Raw genomic sequence first — 27,173 nt, forward strand, 5'->3', positions numbered from 1 at the left:
AAGGATTGAGCCACCCAGGGACCTATATTATAAACAGGTAAAAAGATGTAAAGAAGGTAAGATTTTTATACATCACTCAAACTGGTAAAATGGTGATTTGAATAGGCAGATAAGTTATGTATAAATAATACCTAGACAAACCACTAAAAAAATATTCAAAAAGATCCAATTAAAAACACTATAGATAAATCCAAAGGGAATTCTAAAAGATGTTCAAGTAACTCATGAGACAACAGAGAAAAGAAAATAGAGAAATGAAAACCAGTGAGAACAAACAGAAAACAAAATAATAACTATATGGCAGTCATAAGTTCTAGCATGTAATAATTGCATTAAATGCAAATGATGTGAATATACGAATTAAGACCAAAACCAAACCGAACTCATTGCTGTCGAGTTGATTCCGAATCGTAGCAACCCTATAGAACAGAGTAGAACAGCCCCATAGAGTTTCTAATGAGCGCCTGGTGGATTTGAACTGCTGATCCTGTGGTTAGCAGCCATAGCTCTTAACCACTACACCGTCAGAGTTTCTAATTCCCAATTAAGAGACAAATATTAGCAAAGTGGATTAAATCAGAGGCCCTAACTATATACAGTCTATAAGACTTTAAATATATTAATACAGTCAGGTTCACAGTAGAAAGAAAAAAAAAGGTAGGTCATGAAACCAATCAAAGGAAAGCAGGAGGGGCTATATCAATATCAGAGAAAGTAGACCTCAAAGGAAAGAAAATGACCAGAGACAGAATGACATTATATAATGATAAAAGGGTCAAATTATCAAGAAGACAAAAATTTTAAACATGTATGCAACAAAAAAGAGCTACAAAATATGTAAAGCAAAAACTGATAGAACTAAAAGAAGAAATAGACAAATCCACAAGTATAGCTGAAGACTTTGACACCTCTTTGTCAAAATGTATAGAATAACTAGACAGAAAATCAGCAACAGTATTGAAGAACTCAGCACCACCATTAACCAACGAGATCCACACAACATTTATGGAATACTCTGCTCAACAACAGATTGTACATTCTTTTCAAAAGCCCGTGGCACATATGTTAAGACAGGCCATATCCTGTCTAATTAAAAAAAATAAAAATAATTGATGTCTTACAGAGTGAGTTTTCCTACTACAACAGAAATCACGCTAGAAATCAATACCAAAAGATATGGGGAAAATCTCCAAAAACTTGGAAACTAAAAAATATAAATAATCCATGGGTCAAAGAAGAAATTTTATGGGGAATAAAAAATACATTGAACTGAACGAAAATAAAAGTACAATATTATCAAAATTTGTGGGACACAGATAAACAAGTACTGGGAGGGAAATGTATAGTATTAAATGCATACACTAGAAAAGAGGCAAAGTCTCAAATCGGTAATCTAAGCTCTCACTTCAAAAACCTAGGGAAAAAAAGGAGAAAAATAAACCAACTTAGGGTTCATAGCAAGCTCCAACAAATTTATAAACTGTGATTATAGGGAATTCAATAACAAAAAATAATTAGAAAACAAGTGTTTGGACCTTAAACAATATAATTCTAAGTATCTGATGGGTCTAAGAAGAAAATTACAATAGAAATTAGGAAGTATTTTAAACTGAATGGGAATAAAAACATTACAAATTTAAGTTTGTACTATGTTTAGAGGGAGATTTACAGTCTCAAAAGTTGATATCATAAAAAACAGAAAAGTGAAAATCAATTATCAAAATACTACTTTAAGAAATTGGAAAAAAATTAACATTCTAAATCTAAAGAAATAGATGGAAAGAAATAATCAAAGGCATAAATTAATATAATAATAAAAAAAATAGGAAAATCAAGACAACTAAAACTTGATTCTTTGAAATAACTAATGAAATTAAATGACCTGTAGCAAGACTAATGAAGAAACAAGAAGAGCAAAAAAAAAAAAAATTACCAATATCATGGTTTCATTACAGATTATAGCAGTGGTTGTAACACATACTTCCTGGAGCTGTCTCGTACTGGCTAATGACAGTTGATTATGTCCATCTCTTCCCATCTACAAAACTTGAAATTGCCCATGGTAGGATTATTTATATCACGGAAATTGACAAACAGTATAAATCAATCAGAGCTTTTTTGTTTTCTAGAGAGCTGGTTTGCTGGCACACCACTGAATCTCACAAATATTAATGTGTGTGTGTGTGTATTTACAAGAAATTATAACAATTTTACACCAATAAATTTGACAATGTAAGTGACATATATAGATTCCTGGAGCCCTGGTAGTGCAGTGGTTAAGAGCTACGGCTGCTAACCAAAAGGTCAGCAGTTTGAGTCCACCAGTCGCTCCTTACAAACTCTATGGGGCAGTTCTACTCTGTCCTATAGGGTGGCTATGAGTTGGAATCGTCTCGGTGGCAACAGGTTTTTGCTATATAGATTCCTAGAAAGATACCAAAAAAAAAAAAAAAAAACTTAAGCAATAAGAAATTGGCATTTTTTATAGTCTTTTATCTTTTAAAGAAATTTAATCTGTAATTGGAAACCTTTGCTCAAAGAAATCTTATAACCCAGATGGTTTCACCTAAGAATTCATTAAAATACTTAAAGAAAAAATATCACTAATTTTATATAAACTGCCAGGTAGCTGAGGAGAAGAAACATTTCTCAACTTAGTTTTTAGTGGCCTTTTCATTGTATTAAAGTGTAATTTATATACAGTGACATGCTCATGCTTTAAATGCCCAGGTGGATCAGTTTTCACAAATGCATACCATGGTGAAACCCACACCTCTAATAAGACACAGGGAATTTCCATCATCCAATAAAGTACTCCAATCTCCATTCCGGTAAATGATCCCACCACCAAAAAGCAACCACTGATATTCCTTCCATCCCCCAAAATTAATTTTATGTATCCTAGACTTCATATAAATGCAATCAAGCATTATATACTTTTGTGTGTCTGATTTCTTTCACTAAGTACATAGCTTTTGATATTCATTCTGTTTTATCATGTATCATTACTTTGCTCCATTTTGTTGCTGGAAAGTATCCTACTATATAAATATACAATACACAAAAATACAAAAAAAAAACACAAATTGTTTTTTTATATATAAATTTTTTAATTAATTTTATTTCCATACTTTGGCTATTATGAAAAAGGTGCTATAAACATTATCATACAGGGATTTTTGGGTAATAATTTTCATTTCTCTTTAATAAATACCTAGGTGGGGAATTTTTGGGTATTAAGGAAGCTGTTTAACTTTATAAAAACTGCTGAAGAGTATCCAATAAGGTTTTACCATTTTACACTCCCACCAGTAGTTTGAGTGTTCTGGGTGCTAGATATCCTTTATAACTTTTGGTGCCATCAATGATCTTTATTTATCATTCTAGTGTGTGTCTGTGAGAAGGTCCTGGATAGTACAAGCAGTTTGTGCTTGATTGCTAAACCTAAAGGTTGGTGATAGGAATCCATCCAGCATCACCACAGAAGAAAGACCTAGAAATCTTATTCCAAAGAGATTATAGCCAAGAAAACCCTATGGAACATTTCTATTCTGTAACACATGAGGTCACCATGAATCAGAATCAATTCCATGGCAATGAACAATAACAAAAACAAATGGAAGGACAGATAGTGTTCATAGATTGAAAGATTTACTGATTCAATTAAATCAAAATTCTAGGGTTTTCTGGGAAGGGTATAAGAAGAACTTAACGTGCTGCTTCTAAAAAAGGTACACAGAAATGCCAGGGGCAAAGGATAGCCAATACAATAGCAAAAAAGAACAAAGCTGGAATACTTAAATTACAAGATTTCAAGGCTTAAAATAATGCTACAGCAATTAAGACACAGTAGTATTGGCATAGGAATAGGTAAAGAGCAATAGAAAAAAGAGAGTCCACAAAACAGACCCACAGGTACAGTGGGAAGGAATGGTCATTTCCTTAAGGGGTGCTGAGTTAGTTAAGTCAGCAAATTGAACAACAAAATACCTTTATTCATACCTCAAGCCATATGCAAAAATCAATTTCAAATGAATTGTAGATCAAATGTTGGAGGCAAAACAATAACATTTTTAGCAGAAAGCGGGAGTAAATTTTCATTACCTGGGGTAAGGAAAGAGCTCGGAAATGTGACAAAGAAAGCACTAACGCTCAGATATTTCTGATAGGTTAGATTGCAACGCAAGGAAGATTTTTTGTTCATTGTAAGACATTAAGGTTATGAAAAGACAAGTCATATAAGGACAGAATATTTTTCAATAAATATGTTCAATAAATGACTCATATGAAAATATATAAGGTACTACAAATAAAGAAGAAAAAAATACAACCCAAAAGAAAAAAAAAATTGTCAGACTTGAACAAGCCGTTGTCAAAAAAGATAAGAAAGTGCAACTTAAAACCACAGTATTTGCAATTTAAAACCACTTGGATATCATGACACTAACTGAAGTGGATAAAACAAAATATACAGACAATACCAAGTGTCAGCAGCAAGGATGCAGAACAAATGGAATGCTCTCACTCACTGCTCGTAGAAGTATAAATAGGAAAACTGTTTGGTATTACATACTAACATTTCTTTATCCAACGAACCCTATTTCTATGCCCAACAAAAATGCATTCCTGTGACCACCAGAGGCTGGTACCAAAATACTCAGAGCATCATTATTCACATAATGATCTTATACTGGAAATAACTAAAATAACCACAAATAGTCAAATACATTAATTGTGTTTATGTATATAATGGAATATCATATTATGATGAAAATAAATAGATGCTTGATACATACAGTAACATGTATACACCTGACAAACATAATATATGGACACATTGCATTATATGATTCTATTTATATAAAGTTTAAAATAGAAAAACTGATCTGAGAGGTTCAAAGTCAGAACAGGTATTACCTTTCAGTGGGTAGTGAAAAGGGAGCGAGAGGGAGGTTTCTGCAGTGCTCACAATTTGCGACTTCTTGACTTAGGTGCTACTGGCACAGATAAATTCATTTTGTGAAAATTCATTAAGCTATGTATTTATAATTTATCCAATTTCTGTTATACTTTAATAAGAAGTAAAACAAAACACCTTACACTTTATTAAGACGATAGTTCTTTAACATACTCAGATTGTATAGTCAGCAGGCAACATGGCGCTCTATGGCAATAATGTGCTGAAACCAATAAGAAAAGCGCAGGGACACTGAGTCCAGATTTCGTATACCGTGAGAGGAAAGAAGTACTGTGCCGAAGCCCTTCTATCCACGTGAACATCATTTATCTGTCTGAACACTCACAATAAATAAACCTCCAAACTAATAGCCAAACTGCAATCTGTTACATGACTCTCCTTTTTGAGCTGTTCTATCAGAAGAAATCAACAGTGCATGTGAAATGTGCTACACTGGAAAAAAAAAAAAAAATCCTTCCAAATAAACTTTTGTAAAGAAAATTACCATTTAACTCATATTGTAAAGACCAGCCATCATATGACATTTATTCCATTTTAGGACACACAACTACACACACGCACACATGAACATGTGCACTCAAGATAATCAGGGGAACGTTTAGGAAGGGGATTGATAAGAGAAACATGAATGTGCCTTTTTTCACTTTCCATTTTCTTTATTCCATGCATTGGACAACCTGACAATATATCTTCCAGTGCTACTGGAAATATAAGACTTTCTGGGAATTGGGAGGGACTGAATTATGTGAGAAGAGCTGTATTTATTCGACACCATAGCTACAATGAGCTCGATAAATAAAGTGTGTGAGGGGTAAAACTTAGAGGCCTGATTTCAAGACTAGGTAGTACATCAAGGACTTTTATCAAATGTAACCAATAGAGTACACAATAAAAAAAAAAAAATACTACAGAGGAAACGCTCTTAAACATTGATTACATGGACCACTGCCTATTCAATAGGGAGATGACTGTAACCCAGGAGACCAGAGCTCATAACCATGGGCCACAGAAAAGAGCCATTGCTCCAAGTTCCCAGTAACACATTCCATGGGGGGTGAGATGAGTCCCTTGCTCTGAAAAGGCCACTGGGTTCCTAAACTCTAAGATGTGTGTCAAGCATGGTTACAATCTGACATCAATATTATAGCAAAATGTAGTGTTTTGGGGGCTAATTTTTGTTTTGTTTTGTTTTGTTTTGTTGTGTGTGTGTGTATAATTTCACACATCTTTTAAATGGGCTGTAAAAAAGACCTTACACAGCCCAAGTTTCTCAACGGTGGCGATACTGATATTTTGTACCAGATAATTCTTTGTTGGGAGGACTGTCCAGTGCATTATAAGATACTTTCTCAGCATCCCTGGCCTCTACCCACTAGATGCCAGTTACACTTCCCAAGTTATGACAATAAGGAGCGACTCAGTACATTGCAAAATACCCCTGAAGGAAAAAAAAAAAAATTGCCTCTGATTAAGAACCACTGACCTAGGCAGCCAAATAAAATACTAACTCTTTCTTAGATCTTTTTTTTTTTTTTTAAATAAAAAAACAATGAGTTGGATGTGAATTGTGTATCTGTTTTAGGACATTGCAACATGCTAACTGGTAAGGATATGGTGCGGGGTCAGGGCACAAGTCATAGGAAGAAGCATGGAAAGATTTCTTAATATTTGTGTGACTAAAATAAAACAAACTTATATAATTGACAAAGAAAAATAAGAGTAACTGAGTTTTGGTAGGTTTTAAAAATATTTCCCCTACTTTAGGATTTTGGAAATTAATTTTTTTGATAATTTCTGGGCTTTCTCTGGCTAAGTTTCTTCTTACCAGTCACTAATGCTGGGTTGATTTCAACAGATAAATTTGGAGTAAGAGGGATTTGAATTACTGGGTGGATGATCTCCATACCCACACAATTTTCAGATAAGTATATTTGTTGAGCCAATAAGGTAAAAAAAAAAAAAGAAAGAAAGGATTATTTGAAAGCTAAAATTAAGAAATCATCTTATGGAATCTAGAAGGGAAATAGTTTAAGAGTCAGATTTGATTGAGTCTATTTAGAAATTTCCTGAAGCATTTAGAATGAGCACTGGTGTTGGTAGAATACTGGACCAAGTTCAAAGGGAAAAGAGATAAACATAGCAAACAGAAAATTTGGCAGATTGACTAATTCAATTAAAACTGTATGTAAATCTCGCAGAATTCAAGATACCAAAAATTAATTTTTAAGCTTTATTTTCAAATCATAGACTAAAATATGTATATTACTTGGCTTCTGAAAAAATCCATTGTAAAAGAAAGTTAAACATAGGTTTTTCTTTAGAGGACAACTGACAGTTTTTAATATTTCATAAATAAAAAAATGGAGTCAGTTTAAAAAGCTAATTAATGTCACTGCTCTGGGCAGCAAATGAAAGAGACACGCAATTTACTGAATATGTAAAAATTCTCATTTTCCAAAAACCCAGTTTGAATCCATCTTCCTCTGCAGAGTTTTTCTTTGTCTCCCCACCCAGAATTAATTGTATCTTCATCTGAATTTCCAATAGCACATTGCCTGCACTTCTGTCGTGAAGTCAGTTTATTCTTCCTTATGCTGTATAGAAAGAGTTGCCCTGATGTGGTTCTCCCAATACATGTATGAACTCCTTAGGCTTGGGGACTTCACTTATTCCTCTTCTGTCCCTTATAGCAACTGGCGCAGGATCTAGCCTGGAGCAGAAATTCTCTAAATATCTACTGAAAGCATCGCTTGTGTGTATCTTCCTGGTTTGATATTCTTAGGTAAGTAACTAATGCATAAAATTTAAGAACAGGATTTTATTTTAAAATTCAGTGTTCTGTAATAATAACATGTTAATATGCATAAATTTGCAAAGCCATGTATCCTTATGCGCTTGTTGGGCATGTCTGTAAATAACAACAAAATGAAGTGTGAATAAGTACAGAAACATTTAAAAATGGACATGGGCGGAGGCAAGTTTTGTTATTATAGATCATAGATGGTTAGAGTAAACTTATTTTAGAGTTTATATACTGCAAGTTGTTAGCTGTATAGAGAAGGTTCAATCTACTAGAGCTAATTTAAGGCAAAACCAGAACCACATCACAGATATCTATTCCTATACCTTACTGTCCATATTTTTAACTGGTGAATCAAGGAAAGAAGTACCTGCCACAAAAATAGAGTAAAATTCTTGAATTAAAACATTTTCAAATTAGTATCCATTGTTTTGGTACCATTTTACAGCTATAGAGTATCTTAAGTAAAACCACAGAATGTCTTCAAAGAAGCTGGTTTTTTTTTTTTTAAGTGTTACTTGAATAAGATGCTTTTTTCCTGGATATTAATCAGTGTTGATTTTTAGAGTACTACTTTCTATTGGCACATGTCCTTTTGGCTAGAGTAAATATTCCCACAAGAGACTCCATCTGCAAAGCAGGGCAACGTGTTTTACTAAAATAGACACGTAACTGTACACCATTACATAAAAACCAAGTATAAGATTATGCAATGTCTAGACAAAACATATTTTACTTTAAATGGCACTTTATAATTCTTCATATGTTATTTCAATGAACAAAGATAAGTAAGATTTATCTTCTTTATACAAGAAAACTGAGCTATCTCAATTCAGATGAGAATTACTAAATTTGACAATTTTCAGATTGTGTATAGCCCATTCTTACACTGCATGTTTTAATTGTGTAGATATTAATTTTCTTTTTTTTAAGATAATAACATCACTTTGGAGCTACAAAACATAATAAAATTCTCTCTGGTGGTTTTTGGGGATGTAATTACTACAGAATATTAAATTAGGAAATAGCAACAGAGCATTTAATCTACATGAATAATTGGGACACCTGCACACGACAGACAGTTCTGCCTTTGGGGAATGTTAAAGGATTGGTTTTCTACAATTTCAGCTATTATCATTATAGTTGTTGTTTTTTTTAATGAAAGGTTATGGAACAAGTCTGTGGATGACTGCAAATTCAATGTGATGAATTTAAACTCTTGAGGAGGACTGCACTGACCCTGAGATTGGAAATTCATAAGTCATCATCATTCAGAAATGCATCATGTGTTAAATTTATAAATTCTTTCTGAAATATTGCCAATGTATTCTGATTAACTTTATGGTCAGTAGCTTGAAGATATACACTTTTCAACAAAAATATATTTACAACTAAAAAAAAAACACAACTACTGGTGACTTATTTTGTTCTTTGTGTCTATTGCATGTTTTCAGTATATAGATGTTTTGTTTCTGTGTTTTTAGTAATTGTGTTGGTGTTTTCCAGTTATTAGAAATTCTTTTAATTGTGTGTGCAGTAATTCTCAGGACAGCCAGTGAATGTCAGAGAATCATGCTGAGCCATTCAGGATGCAATTTAGTCAGAAAAACATAAACTATAAACATTATGTGAAACTTGAACATAGAGGAATGTATGCCTATAATTGTTAGGTGAGAAGGTGCTAATTAACAAAAAGGCAGAATTCCAGCAAATGAAAAGAGTTTGTATATCTAGGAAGGAAACAGTATAATTATTAAAAAGATATGATGGCTCTGTATAATCAGGGATTTTTTTTTTTTTCTGTAAGTATAAATTCAAACCCATTGCCGTAAGTATATATTCAAACCCAGAGAGAATCCTTAGTAAGTTCTGGCAATGCAAGGATAACCAATTGCCATGGAGTCATTTTCGACCCATAGTGACCCTATACGACAGAGTAGAACTGCCCCACAGGGATTCCAAGGAGCAGGTGGTGGATTGGAACTGCCGACCTTTTGGTTGGCAGCCAAATGCTTAACCACTGTACCACCAGGGCCCAAATGCAAGGGTAGAGGAAATAAAGGCTTGGCCAGTACAATTTTTGTAAATTTATGTTTTTTAAAATCTAACTACAATCCTGGAACCATACTTCGTGATTTTTGAACTCCAGCTCTGGTGTTTAAATAAGGTTTGCCTTTGTGAAGTTACTTAACTGTCCCCTCTTCAGTTTACTTTTTTTTTTTTTTGATGTTCAATATCCAATGCCTTTATTTTTTAATTTTTTAATTTTTATTAAGCTTCAAGTGAACATTTACCATTCCAATCAGTCTGTCACATGTAGGTTTACATACATCTTACTCCCTTCTCCCACTTGCTCTCCCCCTATTGAGTCAACCCTTACAGTCTCTCGTTTCATGCCAATTTTGCCCTCTTCCCTCTCTATCTTCCCATCCCCCCTCCAGTCAAGAGTTGCCAACACACTCTCCCGTGTCCACCTGATTTAATTAGCTCACTCTTCATCAGCATCTCTCTCCCCCCCACTGACCAGTCCTTTTCATGCCTGATGATTTGTCTTCGGGGATGGTTCCTGTCCTGTGCCATCAGAAGTTCTGGGGAGCGTTGTCTCTGGGATTCCTCTAGTCGCAATCATACCATTAGGTATGGTCTTTTAGTGAGAATTTGGGGTCTGTATCCCATTGGTCTCCTGCTCCTCAGGAGTTGTCTGTTGTGCTCCCTGACAGGACAGACATCGATTGTGGCCGGGCACCAACTAGTTCTTCTGGTCTCAGGATAATGTAGGTCTCTGGTTCATGTGGCCCTTTCTGTCTCTTGGGTTCTTAGTTGTCGTGTGACCTTGGTGTTCTTCCTTTGCCTTTGCTCCAGGTGGGTTGAGACCAATTAATGTATTTTAGATGGCCGCTTGTTGGCATTTAGGACCCCAGACGCCACAATTCAAAGTGGGACGCAGAGTGTTTTCATAATAGAATTGTTTTGCCCATTAACTTAGAAGTCCCCTCAAACCAAGTTCCCCAGACCCCAGCCCCTGCTTCGCTGACCTTTGGAGCTTTCATTTTATCCCAGAAACCTCTTTACTTTTAATCCAGTCCAATTAGGCTGACCTTCCTTGTTTTGAGTGTTGTCTTTCCCTTCACCCAAAGCAGTTCTTATCTACTGATTGATCAATAAAAAGCCCTCTCCCTCCCTCCCTCCCTCCCCCCTTTGTAACCACATAAGTATGTGTTCTTCTCCGATTTTTCTATTTCTCAAGATCTTATAATAGTGGTCTTATACAATATTTGTCCTTTTGCAACTGACTCATTTCGCTCAGCATAATGCCTTCCAGATACCTCCATGTTATGAAATATTTCAGAGATTCGTCACTGTTCTTTATCGATGCGTAGTATTCCATTGTGTGAATATACCAAAATTTATTTACCCATTCGTCCGTTGATGGACATCTTGGTTGCTTCCAGCTTTTTGCTATTGTAAACAGAGCTGCAATAAACATGGGTGTGCATATATCTGTTTGTGTGAAGGCTCTTGTATCTTTAGGGTATATTCCGAGGAGTGGGATTTCTGGGTTGTATGGTAGTTCTATTTCTAACTGTTTAAGATAACGCCAGATGGATTTCCAAAGTGGTTGTACCATTTTACAATCCCACCAGCAGTGTATGAGAGTTCCAATCTCTCCGCAGCCTCTCCAACATTGTTATTTTGTGTTTTTTGAATTAATGCCAGTCTAGTTGGTGTGAGATGGAATCTCATCGTAGTTTTAATTTGCATTTCTCTAATGGCTAATGATCGAGAGCATTTTCTCATGTATCTGTTAGCTGCCTGTATATCCTCCTTAGTGAAATGTGTGTTCATATCCTTTGCCCACTTCTTGATTGGGTTGTTTGTCTTTTTGTGGTTGAGTTTTGACAGAATCATGTAGATTTTAGAGATCAGGCGCTGGTCTGAGATGTCATAGCTGAATATTCTTTCCCAGTCTGTAGGTGGTCTTTTTACTCTTTTGGTGAAGTCTTTAGATGAGCATAGGTGTTTGATTTTTAGGAGCTCCCAGTTATCGGGTTTCTCTTCATCATTTTTGGTAATGTTTTGTATTCTGTTTATGCCCTGTGTTAGGGCTCCTAGGGTAGATCCTATTTTTTCTTCCATGATTTTTATCATTTTAGTCTTTATGTTTAGGTCTTTGATCCACTTGGAGTTAGTTTTTGTGCATGGTGTGAGGTATGGGTCCTGTTTCATTCTTTTGCAAATGGATAACCAGGTATGCCAGCACCATTTGTTAAAAAGACTATTATTTCCCCAATTGACTGACACTGGTCCTTTGTCAAATATCAGCTGCTCATACGTGGATGGATTTATATCTGGATTCTCAATTCTGTTCCATTGGTCCATGTGTCTGTTGTTGTACCAGTGCCAGGCTGTTTTGACTACTGTAGCTATATAATAGGTTCTGAAATCAGGTAGGGTGAGGCCTCCCACTTTCTTCTTCTTTTTCAGTAATGTTTTGCTTATCCGGGGGTTCTTTCCTTTCCATATGAAATTAGTGATTTGTTTCTCTACTCCCTTAAAGTATGACATTGGTATTTGGATTGGAAGTGCGTTGTATGTATAAATGGCTTTTGGTAGAATAGACATTTTTACTATGTTAAGTCTTCCTATCCATGAGCAGGGTATGTTTTTCCATTTAAGTGTGTCCTTTTGAATTTCTTGTAGCAGAGTTTTATAGTTTTCTTTGTATAGGTCTTTTACATCCTTGGTAAGATTTATTCCTAAGTATTTTATCTTCTTGGGGGCTACTGTGAATGGTATTGATTTGGTTATTTCCTCTTCGGTGTTCTTTTTGTTGTTGTAGAGGAATCCAAGTGATTTTTGTATGTTTATTTTATAACCTGAGACTCTTCCAAACTCTTCTATTAGTTTCAGTAGTTTTCTGGAGGATTCCTTAGGGTTTTCCATGTATACGATCATGTCATCTGCAAATAGTGATAGCTTTACTTCCTCCTTACCAATCTGGATACCCTTTATTTCTTTGTCTAGCCTAATTGCCCTGGCTAGGACTTCAAGTACAATGTTGAATGAGAGCGGTGATAAAGGGCATCCTTGTCTGGTTCCCGTTCTCAAGGGAAATGCTTTCAGGTTCTCTCCATTTAGAGTGATATTGGCCGTTGGCTTTGCATAGATGCCCTTTATTATGTTGAGGAATTTTCCTTCAATTCCTATTTTGGTAAGAGTTTTTATCATAAATGGGTGTTGAACTTTGTCAAATGCCTTTTCTGCATCTATTGATAAGATCATGTGGTTTTTATCTTTTGTTTTATTTATGTGATGGATTACATTAATGGTTTTTCTGATATTAAACCAGCCTTGCATACCTGGTATAAATCCCACTTGATCAGGGTGTATTATTTTTTTGATGTGTTGTTGGATTCTATTGGCTAGAATTTTGTTGAGGATTTTTGCATCTATGTTCATGAGGGATATAGGTCTAAAATTTTCTTTTTTTGTAATGTCTTTACCTGGTTTTGGTATCAGGGAGATGGTAGCTTCATAGAATGAGTTGGGTAGTATTCCGTCTTTTTCTATACTTTGAAATACCTTCAATAGTAATGGTGTTAAGTCTTCTCTGAAGGTTTGGTAGAACTCTGCAGTGAAGCCATCTGGGCCAGGACTTTTTTTTGTTGGAAGTTTTTTGATTACCGTTTCAATCTCTTTTTTTGTTATGGGTCTATTTAGTTGTTCTACTTCTGAATGTGTTAGTTTAGGTAGGTAGTATTGTTCCAAGAATTTATCCATTTCTTCTAGGTTTTCAAATTTGTTAGAGTACAATTTTATGTAGTAATCTGCTATGATTCTTTTGATTTCATTTGATTCTGTTGTGATGTGGTCCTTCTCTTTTCTTATTCGGGTTATTTGTTTCCTTTCCTGTTTTTCTTTAGTCATTCTAGCCAGTGGTTTATCAATTTTGTTATTTTTTTTCAAAGAACCAGCTTTTGGCTTTGTTAATTCTTTCAATTGTTTTTCTGTTCTCTAATTCATTTAGTTCAGCTCTAATTTTTATTATTTGTTTTCTTCGGGTGGCTGATGGATTCTTTTGTTGCTCACTTTCTATTTGTTCAAGTTGTCGGGACAGTTCTATGATTTTGGCTCTTCTTTTTGTATGTGTGCATTTATCGATATAAATTGGCCTCTGAGCACTGCTTTTGCTGTGTCCCAGAGGTTTTGATAGGAAGTATTTTCATTCTCGTTGCTTTCTAAGAATTTCCTTATTCCCTCCTTGATGTTTTCTATAACCCAGTCATTTTTCAGGAGGGTATAGTTCATTTTCCAAGTATTTGATTTCTTTTCCCTAGTTTTTCTGTTATTGATTTCTAGCTTCATTGCCTTGTGGTCTGAGAAGATGCTTTGTAATATTTCGATGTTTTGGATTCTGGTAAGGTTTGTTTTATGACCTAATATGTGGTCTATTCTAGAGAATGTTCCGTGTGCGCTGGAAAAAAAAGTATATTTTGCAGCAGTTGGGTGGAGAGTTCTGTATAAGTCAATGAGGTCAAGTTGGTTGATTGTTGTAAGTAGGTCTTCCGTGTCTCTATTGAGCTTCTTACTGGATGTCCTGTCCTTCTCCGAAAGTGGTGTGTTGAAGTCTCCTACTATATATGTGGAGGTGTCTATCTCACTTTTCAATTCTGTTAAAATTTGATTTATGTATCTTGCAGCCCTGTCATTACAAAAAACAAAAAGGTGCGTAAATATTTAATATGGTTATGTCTTCCTGATCAATTGTCCCTTTTATCATTATATAGTGTCCTTCTTTATCCTTTGTGGCGGATTTAAGTCTAAAGTCTATTTTGTCAGAAATTAATATTGCTACTCCTCTTCTTTTTTGCTTATTGTTTGCTTGATATATTTTTTTCCATCCTTTGAGTTTTAGTTTGTTTGTGTCTCTAAGTCTAAGGTGTGTCTCTTGTAGGCAGCGTATAGATGGATCGTGTTTTTTTATCCAGTCCGTGACTCTCTGTCTCTTTATTGGTGCATTTAGTCCATTTACATTCAGCATAATTATAGATAAGTAAGTTTTTAGTGCTGTCATTTTGATGCCTTTTCATGTGTGTTGTTGGCCATTTCATTTTTCCACATGCTTTTTTGTGCTGAGACGTTTTTCTTAGTTGCTTGTGAGATCCTCATTTTCATAATGTTTAACTTTGTGTTTATTGAGTCGTTACGTTTTTCTTGGCTTTTTTCTTGAGTTATGGGATTGATATTCCTTTTTGTGGTTACCTTTTTATTTACCCCTATTTTTCTAAGTAAAAACCTAACTTGTATCCTTCTATTTCACCTTGTATCACTGTCCATCTGGCAGTTCAATGCCTCCTATATTTAGTCCCTCTTTTTGATTATTTTGATTGTTTATCTATTGATTTCCATGATTTCCTGTTATGTGTATTATTTTGTTTATTTATTTATTTTTTAGAATTAATCTTAATTTGTTTGTTTTTGTGCTTTCCCTATTTGAGTTGCGTTGATATCAGGACGTTCTGTTTTGTGACCTTGTATTGTGCTGGTACCTGATATTATTGGTCATCCGGCCAAACAATCTCCTTTAGCATTTCTTGCAGTCTTGGTTTAGTTTTTGCAAATTCTCTAAACTTGTGTTTATCTGTAAATATCTTAATTTCTCCTTCATATTTCGGAGAGAGTTTTGCTGGATATATGATCCTTGGCTGGCAGTTTTTCTCCTTCAGTGCTGTGTATACGTCGTCCCATTCCCTTCTTGCCTGCATGGTTTCTGCTGAGTAGTCTGAACTTATTCTTATTGATTCTCCCTTGAAGGAAACCTTTCTTTTCTCCCTGGCTGCTTTTAAAAGTTTCTGTTTGTCTTTGGTTTTCGCAAGTTTGATGATAATATGTTGGTGTTTTTCTTTTTGAATCAATCTTAAATGGGGTTCGATGAGCATCTTGGATAGATATCCTTTTGTCTTTCATGATGTCAGGGAAGTTTTGTGTCAGGAGTTCTTCAATTATTTTCTCTGTGTTTTCTGTCCCCCCTCCCTGTTCTGGGACTCCAATCACTCGCAAGTTATCCTTCTTGATAGAGTCCCACGTGATTCTTAGGGTTTCTTCATTTTTTTTTAATTCTTTTATCTGATTTTTTTTTCAGCTATGTTGGTGTTGTTTCCCTGGTCCTCCAGAAGTCCCAGTCTACATTCTAATTGCTCGAGTCTGCTCCTTTGACTTTCTATTGCGTTGTCAAATTCTGTAATTTTATTGTTAATCTTTTGGATTTCTACATGCTGTCTTTCTATGGATTCTTGCAACTTGTTAATTTTTCCACTATGTTCTTGAATAATCTTTTTGAGTTCTTCAACAGTTTTATCAGTGTGTTCCTTGGCTTTTTCTGCAGTTATCCTAATTTCATTTGTGATATCTTTAAGCATTCTGTAAATTAGTTTTTTATATTCTGTATCTGATAATTCCAGGATTGTATCTTCATTTGGGAAAGATTTTGATTCTTTTGTTTGGGGGGTTGGAGAAGCTGTCATGGTCTGTTTCTTTATGTGGTTTTATATGGACTGCTGTCTCCGAGCCATCACTGGGAAACTAGATTTTCCAAGTAGTCGGCTGGTACGCTGGCTCCTGGTTCTGAAAACGGTCGCTGTCTGCCAGTATTTGTTCGTTTTCCGTCTCTAAGTCTGTGCTTGTTGTTCAGAGTTCGTAGATTGTTAGGTATGTGATCGATTCCCTTGTTTTTCCGAGTCTTTGTTGCAAGAGGGATCCGCGGTAGCGTCCACCTAGTCCGCCATCTTGGCCCCACTCCTCCTACTTTTCTTTTAAATGGCACTAAAAATATTTTCTACCTTATAAAGTTGTTGGATAATTAAAGAGATGCATATGATGTACATAGTAGCCTGGTGCATAGTAAATGCTCAATAAATGTGAGTTATTACTCCATACTCTAAGGTGCAAAGGTTTTTTTTTTAATTATAGAATTATAAGCTTTTTATGTAACAAGCCTAAAGATGATCATTCTGAAATTTTAGCAGTGCTAATATTTGATATACTTAACTAACTTGAGAACAAGTATGTTCTATATTAAAATTGAGATTAAAAAAAAAAAACTCAGTCTTTTCATATGCATCAACTAGAGTTAGGTGAATCAACACTTCAGAACAGAATGTTATAATATTCTTGAAGGTTATAGGATATTTCTCTGTAGCTAGTAAAGTGTAAATCCATGCCCCACTGAATAGATATTGATTTCTTTCATAAAGGTTAACTCCATTTCAATATCTACTTTTTTTTTTTTTTTAACTCTCAATAGTAGGCAGGAATGTGAGCTCATAGCCAACAAAAAGTAAGCTTAAATAATTCTAAAATTAAATGAGGAATATGTTTACACTGTCATATGTAGAGGCCATACGTTTGAGATGAGGCTGATGACATTAAAGAGAAAAAGGGGAGAAATTAGATGTATAAATGAGCATTGAGGCAGACATGGGGGTTTATGAAGCACACTGTACACTGTGGTGGCTTTAAAACGTGTTGGCAAAATATTTGACACTCATCAATCAAGAGGTGGAAATATGCCTCCTACCCCCAAATCAGGGCTAGCCTCTGCCACTGCCTTGATGAATAAAATGCAGGAGTAACACTGAATGAACTTCAGAGACTAGTTTAGAATAGTCCGTGCAGCTTCTGTTGTTTTCTCTTGGGATGCTTACTCTGGGAGACTTGTAGAAGTCTGGCTGCCTTGAGGTGAGATCATGTGAAAAGATGTCAGAGAGAGAGAGCAAGAAAGAGAAAGAGACCAACCTGAGGTACTCCAGATGTTCCATCAGAGCTGTTTGAGTCTTTCAAGCCTGCTGGGGATCTTGTTAAAATATAGATTCTAATGCTGTGTATCTGGGGTGGAAAGGCAAATTCTCAGCAGTGGGTCAACCTGGAATGAACCGGTTCAAAGCCCTGTTCTACTCTGACACACATGAGGTGGCCATGAGTTGGAATTCACTTAATGGCAACTGGTTTTATTAAGATAGGATATGCAAGGAAAGTCTTTCCCAGGAGACGGTATTTTAAAAAAATAGCATTCCAAGAAGAAGGAAACAGTGTATAAGTCCTGAGTTGTAGAGAAGAGCAGAAGAATAATGTGTCTAAAGCAGAGTGAGTAACGAGAAGAGTGGTGTAAAATGAGCATCAGGACATAAAGTCAAACTCCTAAGCCAGGGGAGAAATTTGATCAGGAGAATTAAATGATTTTAATCATTCTGGCGTTTGCAGGGATGTGCAGAGGTGGCTAGTGATCGACAAAAATCCATTTCTTCTTATTCCTAAGTGCATACGTTTTCCAGCCTGCTAGTCATTTAGTGTCACCATGTGCCTGATTTCTACCTAACAGAATATGATTGGAAATGATCCCTATCTGGCCCATAAAAATCTCCCACTTCCAGCTGACAGGGTGGAGGATACCTCAGGCCAACATAAGTAGCCACAGACTGCAGATGGCAGAGGCATTATCAGCCTAGGTCCCTGCATGAGTGCATGAGGCAGATACCACACTCACACACATAATACCAACACCAGTGTTATCAACTAGAAAATATTTCAGGCTATTTCATGAATACGATCTAAAGTTTTTTTTTTTTTTTTGAGTAATTGCATTTATGGGTCTATTTGTTAATAGAGCCTAGTCTACCTTATCTAAAGCAATGATAAAAGTATAAAAGAGGGGCTGGAGTGGAAAGAAGATAAATAAAGAGGCTATTTAATCAGTTAGGAGAGTTACAATGGTGGTTTAGACAAGGGTGATAACAGGAAAGTGGCAACATATGGTCAAATTCAGAGTCTATTTTGAATATAGAGCCATGAGTACTTGCTGATAGATCTCTTTTAAGAGTGTCAGCTAGAAATTTGAAAATTTTCCTAATCTGCTGATATTAATTTTTATATCTCATGAAAGTGGGTGATAGAATAGACTTTTTTGACTCATTTTTGACTGAACATTTTTGACTGAACATAAAATCCGCAAAATTTCAGTGAATGAAAAACAGAATTCTCTCATTTACAGACTTTGCAAAGGAAGTGAAAGAAACACCACTCAATGGCTCTTGAACTTTACAGCCAATCAAGCATATAAAAAGAGGTGAGAGACAAAATTTGATAAGGATATCTTTGGAGAAATTTTGTGAGATGGAGTCTCTTCTAAGCCCAAGATGGAAGGAAGATCTGTCTCTTTCATCTTGAGCCTATTGAGGGGCTTTCCACGGGACCAATCAGAGCTCTGAAATGTTTTCATTAGGTAGTGCTGGGCTCATGTTTGCGGAAGCTAAAATCTGTGTGGCAATCAGATAGAGGTCCCAGCCTTGGGATTTGTGTGCTCACACAGAATTTATTGTGAGTTACACAGGAAAAGAGAGATCGTCTTGGGCTCTTTTCAGTAGGCTACGTCGAGGAAAGAACCTCAGCAAAGAGGGGCTGGAAGTACAGCACAGAATGCTCTGGGGAGGAGACTGGAACTGTAGCCATGTAGAAGAGAGATGTATCTCTACGGATCAAAAGGGAAGTCTCCAGTGATGGGACTCTCCCAAGAATAAATGAATGGGTGTTAGGGATTAAACTGTGTCCCCCCAAAAGCTGAAATCCTAACTTGTGAATGTGGCCCTGGTTGGGAATAAAAACCAAAAAACCAAACCCACTGCTGTTGAGTCGATTCCAACTCATAGTGACCCTATAGGACAGAGTAGAACTGCCCCATAGAGTTTCAAAGGAGCACCTGGCGGATTTGAACTGCCAACCTCTTGGTTAACAGCTGTAGCACTTAACTGCTATGCCACCAGGGTTTTCTGTTTGGGACTAGGGGCTTTCTTTTGGTGTGTTATTTAGTATTAAGGTGTTACTATATTTTGGTTGGGTCGTAAACCTAATCATTGCTGAGAGGTATCCTATAAAAGAGCAGCATAGACACAGAGACACACGCAAGGGAGAGACAGACAGCAAGGAATGGCAAGGAATAGCAAAGAACTCCTGGAGCTTCGACAAGGAAAAGGAGCTCTGATGGTGCAGCGGTTAAAGAGTTCTGCTGCTAATTGAAAAGTTGGTGGATGAAACCCCCTAGCTGCTCCATGGAAGAAAGATGTAGCTATCAGCTTCTGTAAAGATTTACAGCCTTGGAAACCCTATGGAACAGTTCTACTCTGTGTTGGAATTGACTTGACGGAACTAAAGTTTTTTTTAATTGAGAAATTACATGTATGGGTTTGTTTATTAATGCAGCCTAGTCTACCTTATCTAATGCAATGATAAAAGTATAAAAGAGGGGCTGGAGTAGAAAGAAGATACATAAAGAGGCTATTTAATCAACTAAAGCCCCATTGCCGTCAAGTCAATTCCGACTCACAGCAACCCTATGGAAAAGACTACAACTGCCCCATACAGTTTCCAAGGAGCGCCTGGTAGATTTGAACTCCCAACCTTTTGGTTAGCAGCCATAGCTCTTAACCACTGCACTACCAGGGTTTCCATTTAATCATCTAGGAGAGTTATATTGGTGGCTTAGACAAGGGCGATAACAGTCAAAGTGGCAACATATGGTCAAATTCAGAGTCTAGTTTGAATATAGAGCCATGAGTACTTGCTGATAGATCTCTTTTAAGAGTGTCAGCTAGAAATTTGAAAATTTTCCTAATCTGCTGATATTAATTTCTATATCTCATGAAACTGGGTAATAGAATAGACTTTTCTAACTCATTTTTGACTGAGTATAAAGGCCACGAAATTTCACAGGGACAAGGATGGACCCTCTCCTAGAGCCAATGCCCTGATTTGGACTTCCAGCCTCCAAAACCATGAGACAATAAATTTCTGTTCTTTAAAGCTACCCACGTGTGGTATTTGTGTTACACCAGCACTAAGTAACTAAGGTAATGTGCCACATAGGGAACAAAATGCTTTAGACAGAGAATGCCACCTCACTCCACCCCAATCTGGGGCAGTCAGAACCTGGCTATCAGGTATGGAGGGATGGCAAGGATGCAGGTAGCGAATGGACAGAGGAGGAGGAAGAAGCCAATCATAACTCACCAGCCTTTCCTACAAGCTAGTGAATGGAGAAATGGTTGCATTAAATCAGGTTTGGAGTTTTATTACTATTTTGGATCATACATCCAAAACACCATCCGAAATGTGTGTTTGTGATTTGATTGTCCTCTGGGAATCTCTATTTCTAGTCCTGAGGGCTGCCTGAATTTTCTTCCGGAAATAGGGAAGATTAATCCACTGAATAAAATTTTAAAGGCTACAGTATACTACAATCAAGTTGTATTTTGACTATGTCATGCACCATGGTTTTCAATGCTGATTTAATTCACTACAGAAGAGAAATGTGGACACTTAAAAACACAGTAAATCACAACAGAGAACTCATGGTGGGTAACACATCATCTAACAGGATTTTAGAAAGCCCTGAACTCCGGGCACCCCAGAAGTAACTAAAAACAAAACCAAACCCATTGCCGTTGAGTTGATTCTGACTCATAGTGACCCTACAGGACAGAGTAGAACTGCCCCGCAGGGTTTCCAAGGAGCATCTGGTTGATTCAAACTGCTGACCTTTTGGTTAGCAGCCACAGCTCTGAACCACTACGCCACCAGTGTTTCCCAAAAGTGACTCAGACATCAATACACTTTTCTAGACAAATGTAATAGGCAGCTGCTTCAGTCCTGATTTGGGAGAAAGGTGGCCCAATCACTGAAATTTCTTAGAGGATTGTAAGAGGAGACATTGTTACTGTATTTATAAATGTTCTACCAAAAATATTAAATTATATGAGATTTCCGTTCTACTCAAGTTCTATGGAGTATTATTTACATTATTTATCTTAAGTGTTTTCTATTAAAAAAATAATCAAAGGAAGACTTCAGAGATGTCTCTAGAGTTTTATTCCTATTGAAACCCTATGCTCTTGTTCCGTGCATGGATTCTCTCAAATGGCAATGGAAATGCACAGAATATGCTTGTGTTTGCTCAGAAAACCTTGTCTATGGTTCCTGATTTAATTAAATAAAAGAATTTAAAAAAAAAAAAAACACTGAGCCGATTGCAACTCATAGTGACTCTGTAGGACAGAGTAGAACTACCCCATATGGTTTCCAAGGCTGTGAATCTTTACAGAAGCAGACTGCCACATCTTTCTCCCACAGAGCAGCTGGTGGGTTCAAACCACCTACCTTTTGGTTAGCAGCCCAGTGCTTTAACCAATGTGCCACTAGGACTCCTTAAAAAAAAGAATTGGGGGAAATAAACCTAGAGCTCTATTTCCACTGTATCCATGATACAGTTAATCTAAGACACTGTGGAAGTCTACAAATCCACAAGGCTTGAAAATAATTTCTTTGATAAAATAAAAAGAAAACCATTTTTCCTTAACTGAATTTCTTGGCCTCTGTGAACAGAAATAAGATGCCTCACATTATTGCAGTAGTTTTTCTCCCCACAGTTTAATCTAGGACCTGTTAAACAAGGTACTTTCTATACTCAGTAAGCTTATATACAAACTCAATTTTATGAATTATGTGAATGCCACTGCAGAGAAGTTGCACTGTGATATAGCTATGCAAATGTACGCTTCAGATAAATTAAAGGCACAGAAAGGCAGACTGTAAAAATAAATTTTAAGGATGTTATTTATTTTAGGTCACTTGTATCAAAGTTGGAAACCCTGGTGGCATAGTGGTTAAGTGCTAGGGCTGCTAACCAAAAGGTCAGCAGTGTGAATCCACCAGGCATTCCTTGGAAACCTTATGGAGCAGTTCTACTCTGTCCTATATGGTCACTATGAGTCGGAATCGACTCAATGGCAATAGGTTTAGTTTTCTTTTTTGTATCAAAGTTGGAAACTATCCTTTGAAAGTACAGATGAAAATTGTTGATGGGGCGGGGGAGGAGTAAATCATTCTTTGAGTGTATATTTGAGGGAATGAGTTAGTCTTAGGGAGCTGTGGTTGTGCAGTGGTTAAGAGCTTGGCTGTTAAAAGAAAGGTCGGCAGTTCAAACCTACCAGCTGATCTATGGGAGAATGATGTGGCAGTCTCTTTCCATAAAGATTACAGTCTTGGAAGCTATGGGGCAGTTCTACTCTGTCCTGTAGCGTCACAATGCATCAGAATCGATTTGAAGTCAACGGCTTTGGCTTTTGATTTTGTGAGTTAGTCTTTTACAGAGGGAGCACCTTATATGCTGGACATTTTGCCACTTGTACCTGGGTTCAACATAATCACTGACGATTATATGATTCAAACTGGATTCAACATTTTTTTTTTTTCTTTAGAGAGTTCCCATCCTTGACAAAATAATGGAATAAAAGATTCTGCGTTATATCCATGACTTTTAAGAATAGGTGGTGTGATCCTGTAACTAATCTCACGATCATTGTAGCAAGATCTGTTAGCACTATTTTATGGCTACATGGCAAACCAAGTATTTAAGAAAAGCAAACAAAGAACAAACAGAAATAATAACACAAACCTAAACTTTGGTGACTTTGTGTAGCTTTTGCTTTTTTTAAATTTAGGGGTGGAGGGAAAACAGAATCTGGTTACTCACTGATGCTGTTATTCTTGTTAGGTGCCATCAAGTGGGTTCTGACTCATAGCGACCCTATGGACAACAAAACAAAACACTGCCCGATCCTGCACCATCCTCACAATCATTGCTATGTTTGAGCCCAATTTCGCAGCCACTGTGTCAATCCATCCAGTTGAGGGTCATCTTCTTTTTTGCTGATCCTCTCCTCACGATACAAAGCTTAAAAGTTGAATTTCACTACTACTTAAAGTAGGAAAATTGGACACTTCCATTTGTGACCTCTGTCATTTTATTTATTTCCACATATTATTCCTTTGTTATTTCCATCGTCCTTACAGAATTGTAAATTTCTTTGAGCATAGGGATTTAAACACTGCCCTTTGAAGCTAATCCTCACACATCTCTTAAATTCATTGAGTCCTCAGCAATTGTAGTTGCCCAGTAACAGTCTTTTAAATAATTGAAATAAATATTAGATTTTATTGATTCTAAAATCCTGTATCATTTTCTCACAGTTTTACATTTCTGAAATTAGAATGCATCTTATAGCCAATGGCCTCTTACAGTTATTATCAGCTAGGCAGTAGTGGTGACCTGGCTTGGAAGAAAATAATCACGGAGACAATCTTTCTGTATAATTCTGAATTAGAAATGTACTTAATGACACAGAGAACATGATTGCATATAAAAACATAGGCATCGAAAACTCTGAGATGACAAGTGACTTGGAAAATGTGCTCTGAGTGTGAAGAAGTTTTAAGAATACTTTAACCAATTTATTTCACTTTTATTTTCCTTTTTAATGTATGTTCATGGGTTACGCATGATTTAAAAGAAAACCTAAGTATAAATTAATGAGTTATTTTCATAAGTATGAAACAACAATCATAAGAAAACCTAGTGCTATACACCTACTCCTCTCTCACTATATTGTTATGACATTTTACTTTTGTGACAACAGTAAAAAAAACTTACTACCCAACTATTTTGTGCATTAATGATGCACGTCTGGTAGTAACCCTTTCATGACCAGTGAGGCATACAGAAAAAACCTACATTTTCTGCCTCTCAGGTCCAGAGAGACATATGTATATTTTGTGATCTGATGCGGTCATCCACCATTTTCACGTAATGCCTATTTTCACAAAACAACTTGGTTTTTGGAACCTAACCACATCGATAAGCAAGGAGTGAGCGTAATTTAATTGGCAGCATGTTTTATTATCTAAAGATAAATAAAATAGTGGTGCATCATGCAATTGAAAAATGTGTATAGTTTACAATCTTGTGGCAGACAGTGCACTATTTATAATGTGTTGATTTACATTACAATATCTTGGAATATTTTTAATAGAGTGCATTTTTGCAATTTTTTGGTCAAGTAACATATTTCTGATAGTTTGAATGATAATAGTAAATCTGTCTTTAAAAGAGTCAGAGAGCTCCTTAGAAGAGAGGATGGCAAGATGTTGTCTTACCTACTTTGGAGATGTTATCAGGAGGGACCAGTCCCTGGAGAAGGACATCATGCTTGGTAAAGTACAGGTAAGCAAAAGAGAGGAAGAGCCTCAATGAGATGGATTGACACAGTGGCTGCAACAACGGGCTCAAACACAGCAATGACTGTGAGGATGGCGCAGGACCAGGTAGTGTTTTGTTCCGTTATACATAGAGTTACTGTGAATTGAAGCTGACTTAACAATACCTATCATGGCCACTAAGGACGCAGTGGTGGCACCATGGTTAAGTGCTCAGCTGCTAATCACTTGGGTGGCAGTTTGAACCTACCAGCCACTCCACAGGAGAAAGATGTGGCAGTCTGCTTCTGTAAAGATTTACAGCCTACCTACAGGCAAGGGTGGATTATCCAATAAGCAATATAAGCACAGGCTTACCTGAGCATACTTGCTAATCTGTAGTGAACAGTTTCACAGGATCAATTTCACATGGGTTTCACCACATCTTTTGAAACTGTTCACTACAGATTATTAAGTATGGTATGCACAAGCAAGCCCATGCTTGTTGACCTTGCTTATTGAGTAATCCGTCCCTGTCAAGGATTGTAAATTTGAAAACAGGCTTTGATTCTGTGGGAAGGTGTTATGGAGTTGGGATAGAGAGAGATGCCAGCCGAAGCTAGAGGCAGAATCACTGATGTGAAAAATGTGAAATTGTTCACTACAGATTAGTAAGTAAGCACAAGTAAGCTCGTCCTCACCTTGCTTATTGGGTAATCTGCCCGTGCCTATCAGACAGTTCTGCTTTGTCCTATAGAGTCACTATGAGTTGGAATTGACTTGACAGCAATGAGTTTGGTTTTGGATGGTCACTAAAACCACTACGGTCACAAAGTCACAAATGTTTATCCTGATATACTCAATTATGTTTTGTTTCTACCATGATCCTCTATCATGAGAGATTTTCATTTGTGTACTAGAAGCAGCCTCTTGGGCATACATAAAGGTCTATTCACCCCAACCCAGGATTACATCAGGTGAAGTGAGACATGAAGAAGCATATACTTTTCTTGCACAACATAGTCTGAAATGGGGGATAGTGTCTCTTCTATATGTACACAAGCTTGTTGTTGCCACACTAGAACTCACTGCTACTGTTGACTTAGTGACACACATGCTGTGTCAATTCCTCAAATAAGCTCTGTCCCTTTCTATCTCTGCTTTTCCATGACTTTTTCCAATCTCAGTCTGTCAAAACTCTGCCCAGCCTATAAGACCTAGTACAAATGTCATAATATATCCCCTAATAACCTCAGCAAGAAGTAATTATAACTTCTTTTTCTTCACTTCCTTAGTTTGTGCTTAAACTTGCCAAATACCACATTATATGGTTATTAATTGGTATTTTTTATTTTCACTATCTGAAAGTAGAATCCTTGAGGACAAGGTACTGTTTCACAAATCTCTTTATAACTCCATAATTTAAAGCCCTGGTTATAACAAAAAATTAACAAATGGAGTTTCAATAAATGTTTGCTAAATACCAAATTAATAAATGTATTAAATTCCTAAAATAATATGTAATTTATATAACAATACTTTATGTTCTATGCTCCGTTTGCATTTTAGTCATTTTTGTTTACTGAGAACATATTATAAAATCTATTCAATGGGATCACTAGAAATGTAATTTGAAAGCTGTTTAATGCAATTATAAAGCATTGTTAATAATATTTGATTTTTAACTTTCATTTACAATAAGACATCATTCCATCATTTATAAACAATTTTCTATCATTTTATATATATATATGTATTATGTGAGGAAATATCTATTATCAAACATATATATATACACATATATATATTCTTTTTCTTTTTTTTTTTTTTTTTGATAGCCTGGCTTACCTGGAAATCTGTTTTAAGATATGAGGTATGGTAAGCAAACTTACCTCTCACTATGATGTTGGTGGACTTTTTTGCAGGGTTTCCCACATTGTTATTGGCGATGCAGCTATAAGTACCAGCATCATCTGAGGTGATGGCAGGTATGGTCAAAGTTCCTCCTTTCAAAACAGTCTTTTCAGGCAGAGTCCCAAACGACCTGACCCAGGTGAGAGAGGGTGCGGGCTCTCCTCCTGTTGTAACACATACTAACGTTATGGCCTCTCCAGGATTTACAACTATAGGATCATCCACCAAGAGTTTAATTGACGGAGATGCTAAAAGACATAAACAAAAGAACACACATCCATTAGATATGCTCTGACTAGATTTCAGCGGCATGCTTTATATCCCTTCATTCAAACAACTAAAACAAAACATTGTTCCCTTTTTCCAAAATCACACCGTATGACTCAAATTTAAAGCAGATTT

At 36.2% G+C, this 27,173-nt stretch overlaps 1 protein-coding gene across 1 annotated transcript in view; it reads right to left on the reverse strand.

Annotated features, from left to right (window-relative positions):
* The window catches only part of MDGA2 (MAM domain containing glycosylphosphatidylinositol anchor 2), a 943,396-nt gene that overhangs the window by 276,271 nt on the left and 639,952 nt on the right, over positions 1-27,173 (reverse strand). The window contains exon 6 of the mRNA XM_049897699.1: positions 26,750-27,019. Coding sequence (XP_049753656.1) covers positions 26,750-27,019 — 270 coding nt within the window. The remainder of the gene's footprint in view (positions 1-26,749; positions 27,020-27,173) is intronic.

The sequence above is a fragment of the Elephas maximus genome, chromosome 10 (genome assembly GCF_024166365.1).
Source record: "Elephas maximus indicus isolate mEleMax1 chromosome 10, mEleMax1 primary haplotype, whole genome shotgun sequence".
Taxonomy (NCBI): domain Eukaryota; kingdom Metazoa; phylum Chordata; class Mammalia; order Proboscidea; family Elephantidae; genus Elephas; species Elephas maximus.